The following is a 20,340-nucleotide window of genomic DNA, read 5'->3' as shown; positions in this document are numbered from 1 at the left end:
GCCGCGTATATCATGTGGCCAGTGTCACACACACACACCTGGATGTCGCTCGGGGAGACAGCAAAGGAGACTGAGATTTGCAGCAGCTGGACAGGTGAGATTTAACGTGCACGGGCACCAGGGGGAGGACATTTAGAGGGGACGGCAGCCAGGGATCCATTGGGATACTGCTCACCTGTTATCACTGCACACCCTATTGACCACACCAGACTGAGATTTTCCCACTTGCTAAATCGATACATGGGTATCGATATGAAAAACAAGAGAAAAACACAATGGATGGAGATAATTATAGTAGCAAACAAAATACTTACGTAAGTATGGGTTGCCAAGGTTCAGGCAACCACTATGTGCACATGGGGAGATATTAGACCTGTCCCCACTCAGGTTAAGAAGTCGCTCTCCGTAGAAGGAAACAAGGGTGTGCACACCCATCCACCAGGTGAATCATAATAGCGTACAGAAGTAACAGAGGCGCCAACAGAATTAAAATGATGTAAATTTAAAAACAAATAAGATGGGCGGTAAAGGTGGACTTACCTCCCCCGGACAAACAACAATTCTATATGATCAAAAGTTTTAATTATTACTCCAAAAATATGCAACGCGTTTCACGGGTCTCTAGCCCACTTCCTCAGGCAAAAATACAATTGGAGTAACTTTAGAAGTGTGTGTGAAAGACACAGCGCCTCTGTCGAGATCACAGTTTAGAGGCGCTGTGTCTTTCACACACACTTCTAAAGTTACTCCTGTTGTATTTTTGCCTGAGGAAGTGGGCTAGAGACCCGTGAAACGCGTTGCATATTTTTGGTGTAAGAATTAAAACTTTTGATCATATAGAATTGTTGTTTGTCCGGGGGAGGTAAGTCCACCCTTACCCCCATCTTATTTGGTTTTAAATTTACATCATTTTTATTCTGTTGGCGCCTCTGTTGCTTCTGTAAGATACATGGGTATCGATCAGGCATGCTTGTTGCAGCACCAATTTTCATCCAATTCGATAAAATTATCAAACCGGATGGTCGATCAGACCTCAATATCAGTAAGTATATGGCGTGCATCAAAGTGCAAAAATAAGTAATCTTTGGGAATCAAGTCCTGGCATACAGCTGATTTATATTGCCGGTCATTCGCCAGACCTACATTAGGGGACATAGAAGGGGAAGATGAATTGCTTTACTTGGGATCATTAATTACACAGACACTCATTACACGATGTGCTATATGACCATGCTCTGATCCATAGAGTCCTTGTATGTCTAAACTGTCTGTAAATATTTATCTATGTGCCCCATGTAAATCAATCGTAATAATAATCATGCATGGATGTGTAGTCAGGAACCAGTGATGCATGACGGGAAATTCCTGTTCTTGAGAGGTGTGTCCACATGTTATAAAAACTGGAACATCGAAGGTCACCGATGGCAGCTTCATAAAAGCAAGACCAGGTGTACGAGGTGCTGCCATTATATTAAGTAACTTTGTAGCAGACAGCACTCCCCAGGATAAGTGATGTGCCAGGTCAAAAAGGTCCAGCAGATTATATTTATACAGGTACGGGCCATTTTCCCCATAGCTTATAGAGCATACCCAACAACTCCACGGAGCTCACTATCTAATGTCCTACCATAGTCAGTCTGGTTGCATCTTGAAAGGAAAACCAATTGCGTACATGCAAAAAGGTCGTCATGAGAATTTGTGAGCAGAAAATACCCACTAGAAAAATATAAGTAATAGTACAGATATTCTACTATATAATTACCTAAGTAAAATATCTGAAAAAAATACCAATATTTAACACTTACCAACCCTCCAACTGATGCTTAACTCTAACGACCCCCAGAATATGCTTTACCCTGACCAATCTCCCCAACCTATGCCAAACCTTAACCAACCCCACACACCTATGCCTAGCCCTAACGATCTCCTCACCCTACACCAAACCCTAACCAACCACCCGCACCTATGCTTAACCCTACCCCCCAACCTATGCCAAACCCTAGCCAACCCACTGCACCTATGCCAAACCCTACCCCCCCAACCTATGCCAAACCCTAACCTACCCACAGCACCTATGCCAAGCCCTACCCCTCCTTCCCACCTATGCCAAACCCTAGCCAACCCACTGCACCTATGCCAAACCCTACCCCCCCCAACCTATGCCAAACCCTAACCAACCCTGCGCACCTATGCCAAACCCTAACCCCCAACCTATGCCAAAACCTAACCAACCCACTGCACCTATGCTTAACCCTAACCCCCCCAACCTATACAAAACCCTAACCAACCCACTGCATTTGCCAAACCCTAACCCCCCCCCAACCTATGCCAAATCCTAACCAACCCACCGCACCTATGCTTAAACCTAACCTTCCAACCTATGCCAAACCCTAACCAACCCTGCGCACCTATGCCAAACCCTAACCAAACCTCTACACCTATGCTTAACCTTAACAACCTCCCCAACCTATGCCTAAACCCAAAGAACCCCCAAGCTATGCCTAACCCTAACTAACCCCCCACACCTATGCTTGACCCTAACCGACCCAGCAACATATACCCGTGCAGAGAGGCTGCAGTACTTTGTGCACTGCCATAGGCTCAAATGTTAACAGACAATTGTGTCTGTTAACATGGGAGACCATGGCAGCAGCCAAAGTACCGTGACACCCAAATTACCTTCTTTAAATCAGCAATCCAAAACGGTGGCATTGTTTTTCTCAGGGTGTTTGAATTAACAGGAGCAACTGGTGGAACCCAGCAAACACAGGGCAGATGTACATTGTTTTCTGATTGGCTGCTGCACCAGTGCTGACCCCTTCTGGCTAGAATTGCCAGCAGAGTAGTGAACGGTCCGTGTCACCACTAGGTGGGGTCAATGCTAGTAATAATGGTTCGCATACAAATTTTGTGTAAGTTGTATAGGACTTGGAATTTGGCCAATCATATGTACTTCCTTTATTTGATTGGCCCAATTTCAGCCTGCAACCAATTTGCAGATAGGGCGGAGAACTGCTCATCTTAGTCCCAACTTTCCTCTATCCCAGGGATCAGAAACATTTTTGGCTGAGAGTCATAAATGCCACATTTTAAAATATTATTCAGTGAGAGCCATACAATATGTTTGAAACTGGGACAGTAGGGCACACATCCCTGTTGCCATGGTGATGTGTATACAGTTGATTAGCCGGGCAGTGTCAGACACGTCTTCAGCTTCTCTTGGGTTTCAGCAAAATCAACAATTTCCCCGAGAGCCAGACAGGAGAAATACCGACTAACCACTTGTACAATTAGCTAGCTGACTTGGGGGTTGATTCACTTTGTAGGACGAGATCCCCACACTTTGGCCCAATAGGCTGCCAGGCAAGTAACAGGAAGCCTATTGGGCTAATCAAAGTGCGGGAATCTTGTCCTACAAAGTCACTGAAGCAGCTGTTCGTTTTGGGGTAGCATGAGCAAGTTAGTAGTGCATGGTACAGCAGTGGCGTGCACTACTTTGAAAATGTTACTTGCGCTTTCACACTAGGCTGCGCTGCTTGATCAGTGTAGCTTAATGAATCAATCCCTACTGATTTGTCTGTGAGTCAGATGTAGCCATCAAAAGAGCCACATCTGGCTCCCGAGCCATAGGTTCCCTACCCCTGCACTATCCGGTGAAGCGAATCTGCATTTTAGAGGACTATTAATTGCTCTTGGTGATAAAAGGCTAACATGCTTTCACACACCTGTTGAGCCACAAGCAGCATAGCTGGGAAAAAAGATTACTATTCACCACCAGCCTCAGCGGACGATTCCTGACATCATTAAAGCCGTTCAGGGAGTTATTTCCTCTATAAATGAGAATTCCGCGTTCTCAAGGTCAGGTCCGCATTCTCTGCTCGGATGAACTGGGAACAGCGCTGTGTATGTAATCCATACATTGCAACATACCATTATATACAGACAAGACATTGTGTGCGCTCGTTGAGCAGGTCACCGCTTTATACTTCTCTATAATAAACCGCCAATTTGTGCTTTTCTGAGGCTGGGGGTACAATGCAGCAGAACGCGGCGGCGGCGTCATCAAACGCCAACATGGAATTCAGGTTAATGATGGTTATCAAGCCAAGACGCTCATCGATCTCTGTACTGAGGCTTCCTCCATCGGAAATCACTTTCTCACCAAAATTACAGGGTGTGGATATTGGTGTTACATTAGAGTGTAAGCTCCTCTGGTGCAGAGACCGATGGGAATAGATCAGTGATCTTTGTACAGCGCTGTGGAATATGTCAGAGCTATATAAAGGTATAATGATAATAGTGTGTGACTGTGGTGAGGACATTGGAGTGTAAGCTCTCTGTACAGTGCTGTGGAATATGTCAGATTATATATATATATAGCTCTGACATATACCACAGCGCTGTACAGAGATCACTGATCCATTCCCATCAGTCTCTGTACCAGAGGAGCTAACACTCTAATGTCCTGACCACAGCCACACACTATTAGTAATAGTATATAGTAAATAGTATATAGTCATTAGTAATAGTAATATATATATTACTAATAGTGTGTGGCTGTGGTCAGGACATTAGAGTGTAAGCTCCTCCGGTGCAGAGACTGATGGGAATGGATCAGTGATCTCTGTACAGCGCTGTGGAATATGTCAGAGCCATATATGTTGGTGAGTGCTATACTATATGTGTCGGATTCACATTCCAGATCACTTTTGCATATCCTTGAAAAAGGGACGCAGAGTAGTTTCAAAACGGATTACTTGCCAGGATTAAATAAATAACCCTCATCTATTATTGGTGTGCTGACATCACCTTTGTACCTTTCTGGATCGGTTTTGGTGGTATTGTACACCGGAATATTTGTGTGAGCGCCCCAAAACATCTATGGCAAAACTATATGGCGCTCACGGGTAACATTTGTCCTATTGAGGTACAATTAGACACTAGAATGTAGACAACAGGTGATGGTTCTGATGGCAATGGATGCTTCCTCATTCCCTGCAGGCATGTATGGGGACACCATAGCTGGAGGGGAGGGGACACAGGGGGCAGCACCATGCTCTGCACTCTGGACTCCTCCCCACAGCACCTCTCTTCCTCATTCCCTGCAGGCATGTATGGGGTCACCATAGCTGGAGGGGAGGGGTCACAGGAGGTAGCACCGCGCTCTACACTCCAGCCTTCTTCCCACGGCACCTCTCTTCCCCATTCCCTGCAGGCATGTATGGGGTCACCATAGCTGGAGGGAGGGGACACAGGAGGCAGCACCGTGCTCTACACTCTGAACTCCTCCCCACAGCACCTCTCTTCCTCATTCCCTGCAGGCATGTATGGGGACACCATAGCTGGCAGGGAGGGGCCACAGGAGGCAGCACCATGCTCTACACTCCGGACTTCTCCCCACATGCCTCTCTTCCTCATTCCCTGCAGGCATGTATTGGGTCACCATAGCTGGAGGGGAGGAGGCACAGGAGGCAGCACCACACTCTACACTCTGGACTCCTCCCCACACCGCCTCTCTTCCTCATTCCCTGCAGGCATGTATGGGGACACCATAGCTGGCAGGGAGGGGCCACAGGAGGCAGCACCCACTCCAGCCTTCTCCCCACAGCACCTCTCTTCCTCATTCCCTGCAGGCATGTATGGGCGGGGTCACCATAGCTGGAGGGGAGGGGATACAGGAGGAAGCACCATGCTCTACACTCCGGACTCCTCCCCACGGCGCCTCTCTTCCTCATTCCCTGCAGGCATGTATGGAGTCACCATAGCTCGAGGGGCGGGGACACAGGAGGAAGCACCATGCTCTACACTCCGGACTCCTCCCCACGGCGCCTCTCTTCCTCATTCCCTGCAGGCATGTATGGAGTCGCCATAGCTCGAGGGGCGGGGACACAGGAGGCAGCACCGTGCTCTACACTCCGGACTCCTCCACTTGGAATTTTCAACGAGATGTAAAAAATTACAAGTCGATGCTAAATTTATACAAAATGTATGCACCTTGGAAACCAACCAATTAAATCAGCATAATCTGCATAAAGAGGGCCTCTTCTCAGAATTTGTTTCAATTGGTAATGACGGCGATAGTCTTATGTAACGTGCAGCTATTTTGCAGGCGGCACAGCAGATCGGGATTTAGCGATGTAACGAGGCTGGCGGTTGCTCGGACGTTAATCCTGAAGAGTCTCAGGAAAATATTCAAACAGAAGCTGCGCCCCGGCATGTCAGAAACATCACTACTTACAATCTAATCTCCCATAAACCTGCAGCAGCGCCCGAACCAAGGAGAGAGGATGAAGACTAAAATAATTCCCAATCAAATCTCCCAGAGTGACGGCTTCCTGGAGCGCAGGTAATCCTCGCCGAATCGCAAGGGTGAAAAACGGAGGTGCAGCGAATATGACCCTATTAAACAATTCCTCGCCTTCCCAGCATGCGCAGAAAAAAGGCCACGCATGCACAGGATGCCAGGTACATCACTGAAGAGTCACACTATGCCTTCAATAGAGACTAGTGACAAATCGCTGACAATGCGGCCTATTCACGGGCTACAGACCACTGACGTCACTGGGGAAGCAGCCTGCCCTGTCACTCGAAAACAGTAACATAAACTGAGGCTTAAAGTGTACCCGAGGCAACGTGTGACATGGTGAGATAAACATGTGTATGTACAGAACAAAACATATTAATAACCAGGCTGTTTTACTTGTTTTATCTTGCTGCCTGAAAGAGTTTATTTTTAGGCATGGAAGTGACAGCTTCTGTCTTGTCGGCACCTCGTGGGGGATATAGTAAGCATCACTGATAAGCAAATTACAGCCATAAAAACTTTTCTGGCAAAATAAAACTTCTGAGGGCAGGGAGGAGATAGGAAAAGGTCAATAGTACATGCATTTTCATTTAGGGACACTTAATAGGCTGCCACTGAGCAGAGACAACAAAACATTCATTCTACATTGTAAATGTTAAAAAACAAAATAAAACCATGAGATATCTAAAAAATCATTTTTAGGAGTATGAGGAGAAATAAAATTATTTCTCATCCGTTTATTTTCACCTCGGGTTCACTACTCCATTCTCAGTGATGTCACTGAGCTTCTGTAAATGGATAGGCTGCGTTCTCAGTGATGTCACTGGTCTCTAATGAATGGATAGGCTGCATTCTCAGTGATGTCACTGGTCTCTAATGAATGGATAGGTTGCATTCTCAGTGATTTCACTGGATAGGCTGCAATTTCAGTGAATGGCCTAGGCCATTTTATCAAGACCATTTTAAGTGGCGTATTACCCAGTAGGTGCCCCCCCCATATCACTGGCCCCTAAACATTGGACTTCTGACATGAAGATGAAATGAATGCTGTCCACAGGCATTACATTGCTAGAGGGCTAAATGATGAATGTCTCCTATCTGCAGCTTATTACATACTTCATGCATGGTTCTGCTTTCAGGAGCCTCTGATGTATGTGTGCAGAATACATAGCAGAGAACAAGGTCACTCACCCGCCTTTAAACCACGGAGGCTTCGCTGGGTCTCCATCATCTTGTGTCTGCAGAAAAGAGGAAAATATAAATACAGAAGGTGAATAAACTGATAAGTCAGAGACTGGAGTACATCCACTGACATACGGCACACATCCACATCTCAATTCAGCATACAATCCACATCAATACGTTGTCTATAGGCTTCCAACTCTGACTCCAATATACAACTCCCATACACTTCTCCACCTTGCCTATAGGCTTTCAACACTGACTCCAGTATACACCTCACATCCATTTCTCCACCTTGCCTATAGGCTTTCAACACTGACTCCAGTATACACCTCACATCCATTTCTCCACCTTGCCTATAGGCTTTCAACACTGACTCCAGTATACACCTCACATCCATTTCTCCACCTGGTCTATAGGCTTCCACACTCTAAATCCAGTACACATCTCACATCCACATGTTGCCTATAGGCTTCCAACTCTGACTCCAGTATAAGCCTCACAGACACCTCTCCACCTTGCCTATAGGCTTCCAACTCTGACTCCATTATACAACTCCCATCCACTTCTCCACCTTGCCTATAGGCGTGTACTCTTGCCGTATGGGAGATTCCTCTGTACACACAGCATGCCAAGGGCAGGGATGGTGTTCCGTACACACATGGCATATTGTCCATCATCCACCAGCTCTGCACATGGCTAGCAGGCACCTGCTCTTCACCGACGACCGATATTCTAGAGGTCTTGGCCAATGTTACCGCTTACATCATCTCCTGAGGGAGTAGCATTAGGATAAGTTATAGTAAACTACCGGTAAAGATCACCAATATTTTACTATCGGAATGAAGTAGTAGAATATCGGTAACCTTACCAATATTCTTCTAGTGGCAATCCCTTGCACCCTTGTTTTCCAGGCACCTCTATTACATGAATGCGTGTGGTACAGGTCTGGAGACCCCGTGGTCCCTGTTTGGCTTTGACGGCAAAACTGTGGATTCAAAACATGCTACATCTGCATAGAACAATCCTTAAATGCCAAAGCCTTAAAACACTTAAAGGAACTGGCTACAAACAAGCAATAGTAAAACGTCCCACCTCTACAGCTAGGCAGAGCGTTACCCCTGGCAACAAAATCTGGAGTTCTAAATGCCAATGTGACATTTTACGGACAACTCACAATTCTATCTCCTGTGTCTGCTAATGTGGTATTTATAAAGATGCAATGTGAAGATTCACAAAGCAATGGAAATACCACATTCAGCATTGCGCCTCTTCTTGACCATCTGTGAAGCATTAGTGGGGAAGAGACTAACATCGAAGGCAACAATTCTCAACTATACCCAGGTATGAACCCCCCCATATAGAAAGCCAGTGCTTACTGACTACCCACTGGAATGTGCCTCAATATGTTATGTACACACTCTATATGTATTCATTTATACACAGGTAGACCTTGGTTAACAAACAAGATGGGGACTATAGGTTCATTCTTAACCTGAATCCATTCTTAAGTGAGCACGGCGTCATCGCCATCCCATGTACCTCTGTGCCACCTCTGCCCTCTGTGCCTTTAGTGTGCCCCTCTGTGCCACCTCTGCCCCCATTACCTCAGTTTCCCCTACTGCCCTCCCCCTCAGTTTCCCCTACCCACCTCTGCCTTCACCGTGTCCCTCTGTATCACCTCTGCCTCCCTGTCCTCCTTTGTGCCTCATTCTGTCCTAGTGATGACTGTAGTGTACAAACTCCACTAGCAAAAATCACTGGTTTTTTATATGAACAACTTGTCTTCTTAACTCACAATTCTTCAAGATTGCGGACAAACATGTGAACACAATTTCGGGATTCCAAATCACACAAAGACTGCCTGACACGTGTTTCACGGTCAAAGATCGCCCCCCGCAGAGGCACACGGCACACACACACAGAATTTCTAAACATATTGCGGATATATACTTCTTTGGGTCGACACTTGATGTGTGTGTGTGCTGTGTGTCTAGCAAACACAACACCGCTGGTAATTAAGTGATTAAAAGCGCCGGTGATTCTCAAAACTCCAAAATCGATTAAAAAAACACCCACTCTAGTGTGCCCCAGGACTTACCAAACATGAACAGGTATTACTCCTATCAAGTGAACATACATTGTATCGCTGCACTGGCTGGAATCTAATTGGACACCACATGTCTCTCACACCATGCAGTGGAGATCGCAGCACACATACCGCACACAAAAAGGGCAACAAAACATTTGTCAATAAGTCCAAACAAAGCACGAGACGCATGCAGAGACCAGAATACAGGAAGGAACCACGAGACTAGAAATACAATTAACCTGATATTCTGTTTTCTGCCCCTCTGTGGAGGAAAGAGAGTAAAGAGAGAGGAGGAAGAGAAGGTTAGTAGAAACTCTGTCCTTCCCACACTCGCGCTGTGAGACTTCCCTGGATGAAGAAGACATGTGAGGACAAGACCAAGACATCATGCTGAGGTACGAATGAAGGAACAAGCTCAAACAGGACAAAGGCCATCACATGTGGGTCTCAGAAATGTATAAGCCAAGCAGATGAGTACATTTCCATCTCACTTCGAGGTATACGGATGAAAAGTCACATGACATGACGTGAGTGAGAAACAGAAGACTTCCAACGATGAAACGATCATGACGCCCCGTTAGGCAGAGAGGAGAGGTCTTCCCAAACTAGTTCTAGACCTGACGACACAATGTACTTGAAGCTACCAATTACATAAGGTCAATTCTAGACGTGGTCAATGAGATGCGAATGATTCTGGCTTCGTGCTAACTGCATGCAGCTTGAGATAGGGCCAGTGAGAAGTGCTTATGATTGGCTGATTACAACCTGCATGCCATTTGTATTACCGGTAAATTGGAATGCAAACTGGAATTACTTGTATCGCATTGACCATCATGTAGGATAAATATCATTAGCGTCCATTCCCAGGACAGGCACCCATTTCATTATTTTGTAGAATCTATGGACCCTGCAAAGCTCAGAGCTGTGGCTTTATTTTCATATTATTTTCCTAAGATTTGTGGATGGTTGTTTCTTTAACCTCGCTGCCGGTAAGCCCGAAATGAGTTCAGGTTAAGCCGCCGCGGAGGCTTTCTCAGGCCCTGGTGGTCCGATTTGCATAATTTTTTTTGGTACACGCAGCTAGCACTTTGCTAGCTGCGTGTACCAACCAATCACCACCACTCAGCGACAATTCACCGCACTGCCCCCCGACCCTTGCGCAGTGTGGCCTATCAGCGGCAGGCAGCGCAAAGGGGTGGATCAGGACTCCTCCGTGCGCCAAGATGTCGATGACGTTGACAATGTCATCCCGACGTCATCGATGTCGCCAAACAGGAAATCCCGTTCTGTATGCTCTGATCGTCAGAGGCGATCGGAAGGGGAGTGGGGATGCCACTAAACAGCGGCTATCATGTAGCTAGCGCTAGGATAGCTACATGATTAAAAAAAAAAAATGAATGTGCTGCGCTGCCCCCTGGCGGTTTTTAATAGATCGCCAGGGAGGTTAAAGGACAACTGAAGTGAGAAAAATATGTTTCCGCTGCCATATTTATTTCCTTTTAAACAATACCAATTGCCTAGCTATTCTGCTTATCTGTTTGGCTGCAGTAGTGTCTGAATCACACCAGAAACAAGCATTGCAACTCATCTTGTGAGATCTGACAATGTCAGAGAAGCCTGATCTGCTGCATGCTTGTTCAGGAGCTATGGCTAAAAGTATTGGAGGCAGAGGATCAGCAGGACAGCCAGGCAACTGGCATTGCTTAAAAGGATATAAATGTGGCAGCCTCCATATCACTCTCGCTTCAGTTGTCCTTTGAAGAGAATGTACAGGCAAGTAACTAACAAGATAAAATTCCCCAGACCTGGTAAGTGATAACCAAACCCTGCAGTTCTCAATGGAAGTCTTACCTAGTCATTGCAGTAACACCTATCTAACATTGCAAGGGCAAAGTCCCCAGACCTGATAACTGATAGCCAACCCCTACAGAAGTCTTACCCAAGGCCTTAGCTGTACTTGCAAAGCTTTCTAAGCTAGGCCAGCAGGGGGAGCTCTATGTGAATATCATGTGATTGTAAATATTTTGCTTATTTTTCTAAATTAAGTATTCAATGTAATTAAGTTTAAAAAAATCACTAGGCATTCCATTTAACCATCGAAAAGAACAGAAATAGGTGCAGGTAAACGCTCTTTGAACACATGCATCCATTTCCATTGGAAGGGGCGTTCCGCTTTAAGTTCTAAATTTAAAAACAATTACAGCTCCTCTCTGCATTGCCATGCTGTGTAAAATATGCGTAATTTGCAAACGTGTTATATTTTCACAACCCATTCCAATTATATGCAAGTGACGTACATAACACGCAGCACCTACTGTCAGGACATTCCCGTAATCCACAGCACTCAACCATAACCCACAGCACCCACCCATAACCCACAGCACCCACCCATAACCCACAGCACCCACCACAAGGACATTCCGGTATTCCTATACTTGTCCCAGACGGGTTTTACCCCCTCCCAAAACAAACCTGCACAGGCTAAAAACATACATGCTGTGCAAACGATATATGAGAAAACGCAGAAAGGCTCCCTGCACACTGCAAATCCATTTTGCGATTTCTATTCCGTTTCCGATTTGCAATTCCGATTTTTCCTGAATACAATCAACAGAAAAAAGGAGGAAAAAACACAGCATGCAGTAACAATTAAAAATCGGAATCGGATGTAAAAACTGATTAAAAATCGGAATTGGAATTGCATGCATGCAGTGTGCAGGGAGCCAAAGACCGCAAAAGCAGATTCCATAAAAGACACGGGCAATGCCTGGAGTCACTGGTCCCTCGCCTGCTTCTGAAAAATGGCAGCCTTATCACAACAAGAGCGCTCAGCAGCCCTGAATGGAGGCTGTGTGAGCTGTGCTGGGCAATTATGGAGAGCTGTGCGGGACTGTCTGCACGCTGTCATGTCACATCTACAGGAACAACAGGCACAGAAGTCACATCTACAGGAATAACAGGCAGAGAGGTCACAGCAGGTCAGGGACTTGTGCTGGATTCTAGCAGCCCCTGAACATCTTCTAGGTGACATTACACTGAAATATGAAGGGAAACAAGTGACAAAGAGGAAGGATGGGATTAAAGGGAACCCTGAGGTGGGGAGGGATAAGGAGGCTGCCATGTTTATTTGGTTTTAAATAATGCACATTGCCTGGCTGTCCTGCTGATCCTCAACCTCTTATACTTTTAGCCACAGCCCCTGAACAAGCATGCAGCAGATCAAATATCTATGACAATTCTGACAAGATTAGCTGCATGCTTGTTTCAGGTATGTGACTTTTAGACCCTACCGGTCAGAAAGATCAGCAGGGCTGCCAAGCAACTGGTATTGTTTAAAAGTAAATAAATATGGCAGCTTCCATAGGTCTCACACCTCGGGTTCCTATTAACCACTTCACAACTGAGCAGTTTTACTCCTTCAGCATCCGAGTAATTTTCACCTCTCAGCGCTCCTTCCATTCATTCGCCTATAACTTTATCATTACTTATCACAATGAAATGAACTAGATCTTGTTTTTTTTCATCACCAATTAGGCTTTCTTTAGGTGGGACATTATGCCAAGAATTATTTTATTCTAAATGTGTTTTAATAGGAAAATAGGAAATAAATTGGAAAAAAAAAAATCATTATTTTTCAGTTTTCGGCCATTATTGTTTTTAAATAATGCATGCTACCATAATTAAAATCAAAGTAATTTATTTGCCCATTTTTCCTGGTTATTACACCATTTAAATTATGTCCCTATCACAATGTGTGGCACCAATGTTTTATTTGGAAATAAAGGTGCATTTTTTTCAGTTTTGCGTCCATCCCTAATTACAAGCCCGTAGTTTATAAAGTAACAGTGTTATACCCTCTTGACATAAATATTTAAAGAGTTCAGTCCCTAAGGTAACTATTTATGTATTTTTTTATTGTACATATTTTTATTTATTTATTTTGGTAACAATTGTAGAGTGTGGGGGGTAATGAGTTCATGTAAAAATATGTATTTCTATATAAAATATACTTTTGACTGTAGTTTTACTATTTGGCCACAAGATGGCCACAGTAATTTTTTGTGAATGGTTTACAGGAAGAGTAGTGATGATGGGAAACTTTTTTTTTTTTCCACAATGATCGCGCAGCTTCTCATGGAAGCAGCCGATCAATGCTGCGGGGACTTAGATCAACGAACATGAACTATGTTCCCGTTCATTGATCTCCAGGTGAGCGGGTGGCTGCGTGCACGAGCGATCGGGAGCGTGGATAGCGGTGGGGGGTGTCTATCTACGCCCCAGGCAGGGAAATTAAGTTAAAAGGGGCATAGATATACTGTACCCGGGTGGAAAAGTGGTTAAAGAGTGACAGAAAAGGAAAGGGAAGATAAAAGTGGAACTGAATTCTCTTAACCACTTGCCGACCGCGCACTAATAACGCGCGTCGGCAAAGTGGCAGCTGCAGGACCAGCGACGCAGATCTGCGTCGCCGGCTGCAGGATAATTAATCAGGTAGCCGCCGCTCGCGCGAGCGGCTGCTTCCTGACAATTCACGGCGGGGGGCTCCGTGAATAACCTGCGGGCCCCTGATCGCGGCTCGCAGGCTAAATGTAAACACAAGCGGAAATAATCCGCTTTGTTTACATTTGTACAACGCTGCTATCAGTAGCAGCGTTGTACTAGATCAGCGATCCCCGGCCAATCAGCAGCCGGGGATCGCTGTCACATGACAGGCAGGAGCCTGTTAGAGGCTGCACAGGACAGATCCGTTCCTGTGCAGCCTCCGATCTCCGGGGCAGGGAGGGAGGAGAGGGGGAATCCTGCGGTGGAGGGGGCTTTGAGGTGCCCCCCCCCAGCCAGCCACTCGCAGGCAGGAGCGATCAGACCCCCCCAGCACATCATCCCCCTAGTGGGGAAAAAAGGGGGGCGATCTGGTCGCTCTGCCTGGTGTTTGATCTGTGCTGGGGGCTGTAGAGCCCACCCAGCACAGATCAGCGAAATCAGCGCTGGTTCTTAAGGGGGGGTAAAGGCTGAGTCCTGAAGTGGTTAATTTAGCTTACTCGTATTTCCAATAAGGGCACAGTTAATAACAGGTGAATAAAAGGTGCCCATACACTTATCAATTTTCCCGTTTAACTCCCTGCAGAATTAACCGTTCTGCTGGGAACCGATTCCTGCAAAATGTCAGATTGATTGACTTTCAGTCAAAAATTTGTCAAAAGTATCGTTTGGACAGGACAGAAGATTTAGGTCAATTGGGGGCAGGGCTGGAACAGCTGCAGATTGATGGCCTGTAGCGTTACAGTGCATTAATAGCGCTTTGCTGCCATTTGCTTGATTTTCAATAGATTCCAGCAGTGTGTGGTGGAAATCGATTCCCTCGTGAATCAATTCCTTTCAGAGATGAATCGATTGTTTTGCCACATTGGATGGCAATCTGTAAGTGTAGGGCTAGCTTAAAGTGTACCATAGGTGTGTGTGTGGTACATTGGTCATATTTTTGAAATGCTACAATCAGTCAGAAAGATTGATTGCAATTGTATTGTGTGTGGCCAGCTTTAGGATAATGGCATTTGGAATATCTTCTATCACAATCAGAGGCCCAGCAATGGGAAAGCAGAGGCTGCGACCACACTGGGGCCCTGCACAAGAGGGGGCTCACCCGGGACCGGCCAGCTGCTGCATACGCTTCTCACTGGTCCTACAGTGGCGTACGTGTTGCCGCGTTACGTCGTCACAACTCTGAGGGAGGTGTAATTGGGGGTCCAGCAGCTGCCAGAGCCCTGAGTCACCATTATGCACTTCACACAGCATTACATTGCTGCTATGGGGGGTGCCTGGTTTTGGCGCCTGGTGGTGAGCTCTATGCGCCAAAACCACCTACTTAGTCTATAGTGGTGCTGATCACCTCTATGAATGCTACTCTGTTTTCCTCCCCTGCTTACCCCTCCGTCACACTGTAAAGCAGGTTTTGGCACTAGTTATTCCCGATATAATAATCCCTGTGTCCCTGCGTTATCCTGTCCCTGTGTCCGTGTGTTTGCGCTACTGCGCATGTGCAGGGCGGACAGTTGTTGGGACAGGAGGACGGGGCTAGGGAGCCAGTCGGACGAGTGCCCCGCACATGCGCACTGACTGGCGGCATGAAGAGTCCTACAACTCGTTTTTAAATGGGCTTAGGTCAACTAGTTCTGTAGTCTATACAGAACTGGGCCCCGACGCTGAGGATGCGGTGAACACTGGGTAGGCTGCATATGAGCGTTCCTCTGTTCTCGTTATGGATAAAGTGTGAGCTTGTTACACAACACTGACAGAAGGAGACGCCGCTGTGAACCTCATCAATATGTATAATCCACAACAATAACTACACTTTCTTACCGAAATGTCTACAGCCAATACAGAGATTCCACGTCTTGTTCTGGTGACGCTGGAGGGGCAGTCAGGAGCCCAGAAATGGCTTAAAGAGAATCTGTACTCTAAAATTCTTACAATAAAAAGCATACCATTCTATTCATTATGTTCTCCTGGGTCCCTGTGTGCTGTTTCTGCCTCTCCCTGCTGCAATCCTGGCTTGTAATTGCCAGTTTTAGGCAGTGTTTACAAACAAAAGACATAGCATGTGATAGGCTAAGATGAGCTCAGTCTGTGACTCATACAGAGCCTGCAGGGGGCCTGGAGAGGGTGTGTATAGCTTCTATCCTACTAAAAGCAGAGCAGCACATTCCAGCCCGAGTGCCTGAGCCCGACAAAGCCGTCAGAGGAAAGGTTAGATTATATAACAGAGATAATACAGCCACTGTGCAACTAGGAAAGGCTGCAGTAAGACAGACCACATTAGAACAGGTATAAGAACTTATAGGATAGAAGAAATAAGGCTGATTTTGTTACAGAGTCTCTTTTTTCTACTATCCTACAAGTTCCTATATCTAGTCTAAAGTGCTCTGGCTTACTGCAGCCTTTTTTAGTTGCTCCATTGCTGTAATAAATCAAATTTCCTCTGCTTTGTCAGGCTTGTCGGCCCAAAGAGGAAGTGGCTGTAATTGTTTACAGACAGGAGGAGGTTACACTGATAGCTCTGCTCTGAGTCTCTTCTAGTCTTTCACATACTGAAAACTGTGAAAAGCAGAGCTCACACATTCCCCGCTCTCAGTAACTCAGTATCATCTACTGATAAAAGCTGATAAATGTGAGAAGCATAGCTCATAGACTATTGCAGAATGCAGACACGACCAGCTATCAGTAATCACTACTAAAGATTGCAGCATTCTTTACAAGGTAAAAATTCTTCTAAACTATGAAATAAACTATAAAGGCTGAATTTATAGTTCAATAATATAACCTATATAATAATATAACCTTTCATGGAAACTGTAATGCAGTTTACAGGAACATGCTATATGATGATGAACTTCCTGTTTGGCAGCCATATTTTTTGTTTACAAAAACAGTTTATAAAACGGCTTCTTTTGGGCCAGGATCCTGGTGGGGAGCAGCGAAAATGTGACACAGAGGACAGGAGATGAAAACCCACAGGCTGGTATGTTTATTTATGTGAGGCTTTTAGGTTACGGATTCTCTAAGATGAAACGGGGTCCTAGGAAAGATAGCCGTCACCTGGCCTTTTTTAGTAAGATTTGGTGGCGGCTTACATCCACCAGGCCCCCAGACTCTCTTTGGGCCCTAGGCAACTGCCTAGAATTGCCTTGTGGATGATCTGGCTCTGCAGGGACCTCAGGACTGGATCGTACGCGATTTGCCAATAGCATGGCACCGTGGCGATCAAGGTAATAGCCGTGGCCCCGTTCTCACCAGCGCTATTCGATTTTTACACAGCATGTTGCATTGGGGTAAGTCAATGGGAGTGCAAGAAAACTGCATAGCAAACGTAGTGCTGTGTGATTTTCCCATCTCAATTCCCCCCCCCCCTCCCTCCCTCTACACATTGAAAAAAACGCATTTCACCCGGCCACTCACGAAAAATTTGCCATAACGTGCTACAAATCACATGTTGGAAATAGAAGATATTGCATTGCAGCACATTTGTGATCACAATTTGCAGTGGAAATACGTTGAGGCCACATACGTATTTCCCCTTCCTGCATAAGTAATCAGCTGCACAAAGCAGGAGGTCTGGTTAAGTATATCTTCTACACCTGCACTAACTGAGTAACTGGCAGCCGCATGACCAGGGCTGGGGAGTTGGTCCAAAATCACCCGACTCCATCTTCGATCCCTCCGTTTATGAAACCACTGACAATTCCACCCAAAATTGCTCCACCTCCACAGCCTTTGCAGGACTATGGAATTGGTACAAATATTAACCAACTCCGACTCCTCAGTTTATAAAACCACAGACTCTGACTGACTCCATAGCCCTGCATATGACCACAATCCCAGCTGACAGATTCCAGTAAGGTGCACCGGGGGTTGGAGGAGCAGGTGTTGGTTTGCTTGGGATCAATGTAAACAGGGTTCAAGGTAAACAGTTTGAAAAAAATGTGCACCGTTAACGCTAATAATGTGTAGATTCGAGCTGAAGAGACTGTATTGCTCATCAGAAACAGAGGTACACTTTAAATTCGTGGGCAGCACGGTGGTGTAGTGGTTATCACACTCGCCTTGCAGCGCTGGGTCCTCAATCCGAATCCCAGCTAGGGCACTATCTGAACGAAGTTTGTATGTTCTCCCTGTGTCTGTGCGGGTTTCCTGCAGGCACTCTGGTTTCCTCCCACATTCCAAAAACATACAGGTAAGTTAATTGGCTTCCCCCAAAATTGGCCCTAGACTACGATACATACACTACACCATACATACATACATACATAGACATATGACTATGGTAGGGATTAGATTGTGAGCCCTTCTGAGCGGCAGTTAAAGAGGAACTCCAGTGAAAACAATGTAATAATGTGCTTCATTTTTACAATAATTATGTATAAATGAATTAGTCAGTGTTTGCCCATTGTAGAGTCTTTCCTCTCCCTGATTTACATTCTGACATTTATCACATGGTGACATTCTTACTGCTGGCAGGTAATGTCAGTGGAAGGAGATGCTGCTTGCTTTTTTGTCAGTTGGAAACAGCTGTAAACAACTATTTCCCACAATGCAATGAGGTTCACAGAAAGGAAACTGCCAGGACCATGGTCCTGACATCACACGGTGGGAGGGATCTAACTACAATATTAATTATACAGAGCCCCCTGATGATCCGTTTGTGAAAAGGAAAAGAGTTCTCATGGGAAAGGGGGTGTCAGCTACTGATTGGGATGAAGTTCAATCCTTGGTTACGGTTTCTCTTGAAGTGAAAAGACAATATACTTTGTACAGCGCTGCGGAAGATGTCAGCACTATATACATGCTAAATAGTAATAAAAAAATATAGTATAGAATGTAGAATCAAACACAGAGCCTGCAGGAACTCTGTGCTGGATAGCATTAGCTCTTAAATAGGCTTACAGAAATGCCAACACCTCTCTCGCAGGGCCTGGGAACCTGAGAAATTATTATCTGCCTTGGAACAACTTGACATTGTTTATTTAGTGGAGGAATACTGCCATAGCCAGCACTGCTCAGCCCCCACAATGCACACATCCTGCACTCCCTCCCTAAGCGTCCATGCTCAATTTATATTCCCATAAGGGCTGGATTTCTGGACTGGCCACAATGGCCCGGGTCTTGAGCGGCTGCTGGAAACGGGAGGCTGAAATGAAAGAGGAGAGCTGCATGAAGGAGGGGTTTGCTGTACATGTAATTTACACATGAAAAAGGGGGCTGCACATGGAATGAGAGCCACAGGAAGCTGGCCTAGGGGCGGTAAAAGTATAAACTCATAATGGATTCCTGTGCCTGGCGGGGTAGGTTGAGAGATCAAACTACTGAGGGAGCAGCACAGAAAAGCATCAACTGCTCACTGCTCCTCCCTTCCGATAGTGGGCTCCTCCGCCTGACTGCATAACACAGTGATACCACTGTTGGGGGTCGTGGTCAGCCTATTGGGCCAAAGTGTGGGGATCAAGTCCTGTAAAGTTACTGGACCCGAAGGGGCTCAGAGCGGGACGAGTGGAGCGCCCATTATTGGCAAATAGCAGGCGTAAGTTACTAGTGCTCGCTATGCTGCACTGCCCGCAGCATAGAATGCGCTCATAGCATGCGCTGTATTACGCGCACTACGTGGCCATTAGTGTTTGTAGCCTGCAGGCACTTACATTTAAAGCATGCTGATAAAATATCACAAGTAACAGGAAGTTACTCGTGCTATTTTGGTTAGTGAATCAACCCAACTCATGTAATTACACGACTCTCCTGAAAGCTCTAATAGGCAATGACGCCTAGGAAGGAAAGTGGAATTTGTAGGTACAATAGCCTTTAACAAGCAACAGGTCCTCAAAATCACTAGGATATTCCCCCTTCTGCTCCCCTTCTATGAATACATGTCTACAAACACATCACCACCCGCCACCTAAGCCAACATGTTTCACCCCCATATACTTTGGTGGCTTTGTCAGGAGAACATACAAAGTGCAGTAGTAGTGCTTTCAGTGCATAAACATTTTGAGCCCACTTGGCAGTATGATTCTTTCTGGATCTTTCCGGGTCTAAAAGCGGTGCAATTTTATATGCAGGCTTTTGGACACTAAAACTGGGGGGAAATGCTGCTAGAGATCCGGCAGCAGCCCTAGAACTTACATTCCTAGGATCGAGCGCTGCAGCTATCCCTCAGTCCTCCGGGTGGCGCTGTAACCCTGTAGTGAGATCGCCAACTATCGTCATGACAACAGAC

At 45.8% G+C, this 20,340-nt stretch overlaps 1 protein-coding gene across 15 annotated transcripts in view; it reads right to left on the bottom strand.

Moving 5' to 3' along the window:
• UNC13B (unc-13 homolog B) overlaps positions 1 to 20,340 on the bottom strand; it is a 540,439-nt gene that overhangs the window by 162,633 nt on the left and 357,466 nt on the right. For all 15 annotated transcript variants that reach the window (XM_068252311.1, XM_068252316.1, XM_068252301.1 and 12 more), the window contains one exon: positions 7,496 to 7,542. In XM_068252311.1, coding sequence (XP_068108412.1) covers positions 7,496 to 7,542 — 47 coding nt within the window. The remainder of the gene's footprint in view (positions 1 to 7,495; positions 7,543 to 20,340) is intronic.

The sequence above is a fragment of the Hyperolius riggenbachi genome, chromosome 1 (assembly GCF_040937935.1).
Source record: "Hyperolius riggenbachi isolate aHypRig1 chromosome 1, aHypRig1.pri, whole genome shotgun sequence".
Taxonomy (NCBI): Eukaryota; Metazoa; Chordata; class Amphibia; order Anura; family Hyperoliidae; genus Hyperolius; species Hyperolius riggenbachi.
Note: the sequence above shows the minus strand (reverse complement) of the source record. Positions and strands in the feature narration are given on the sequence as shown.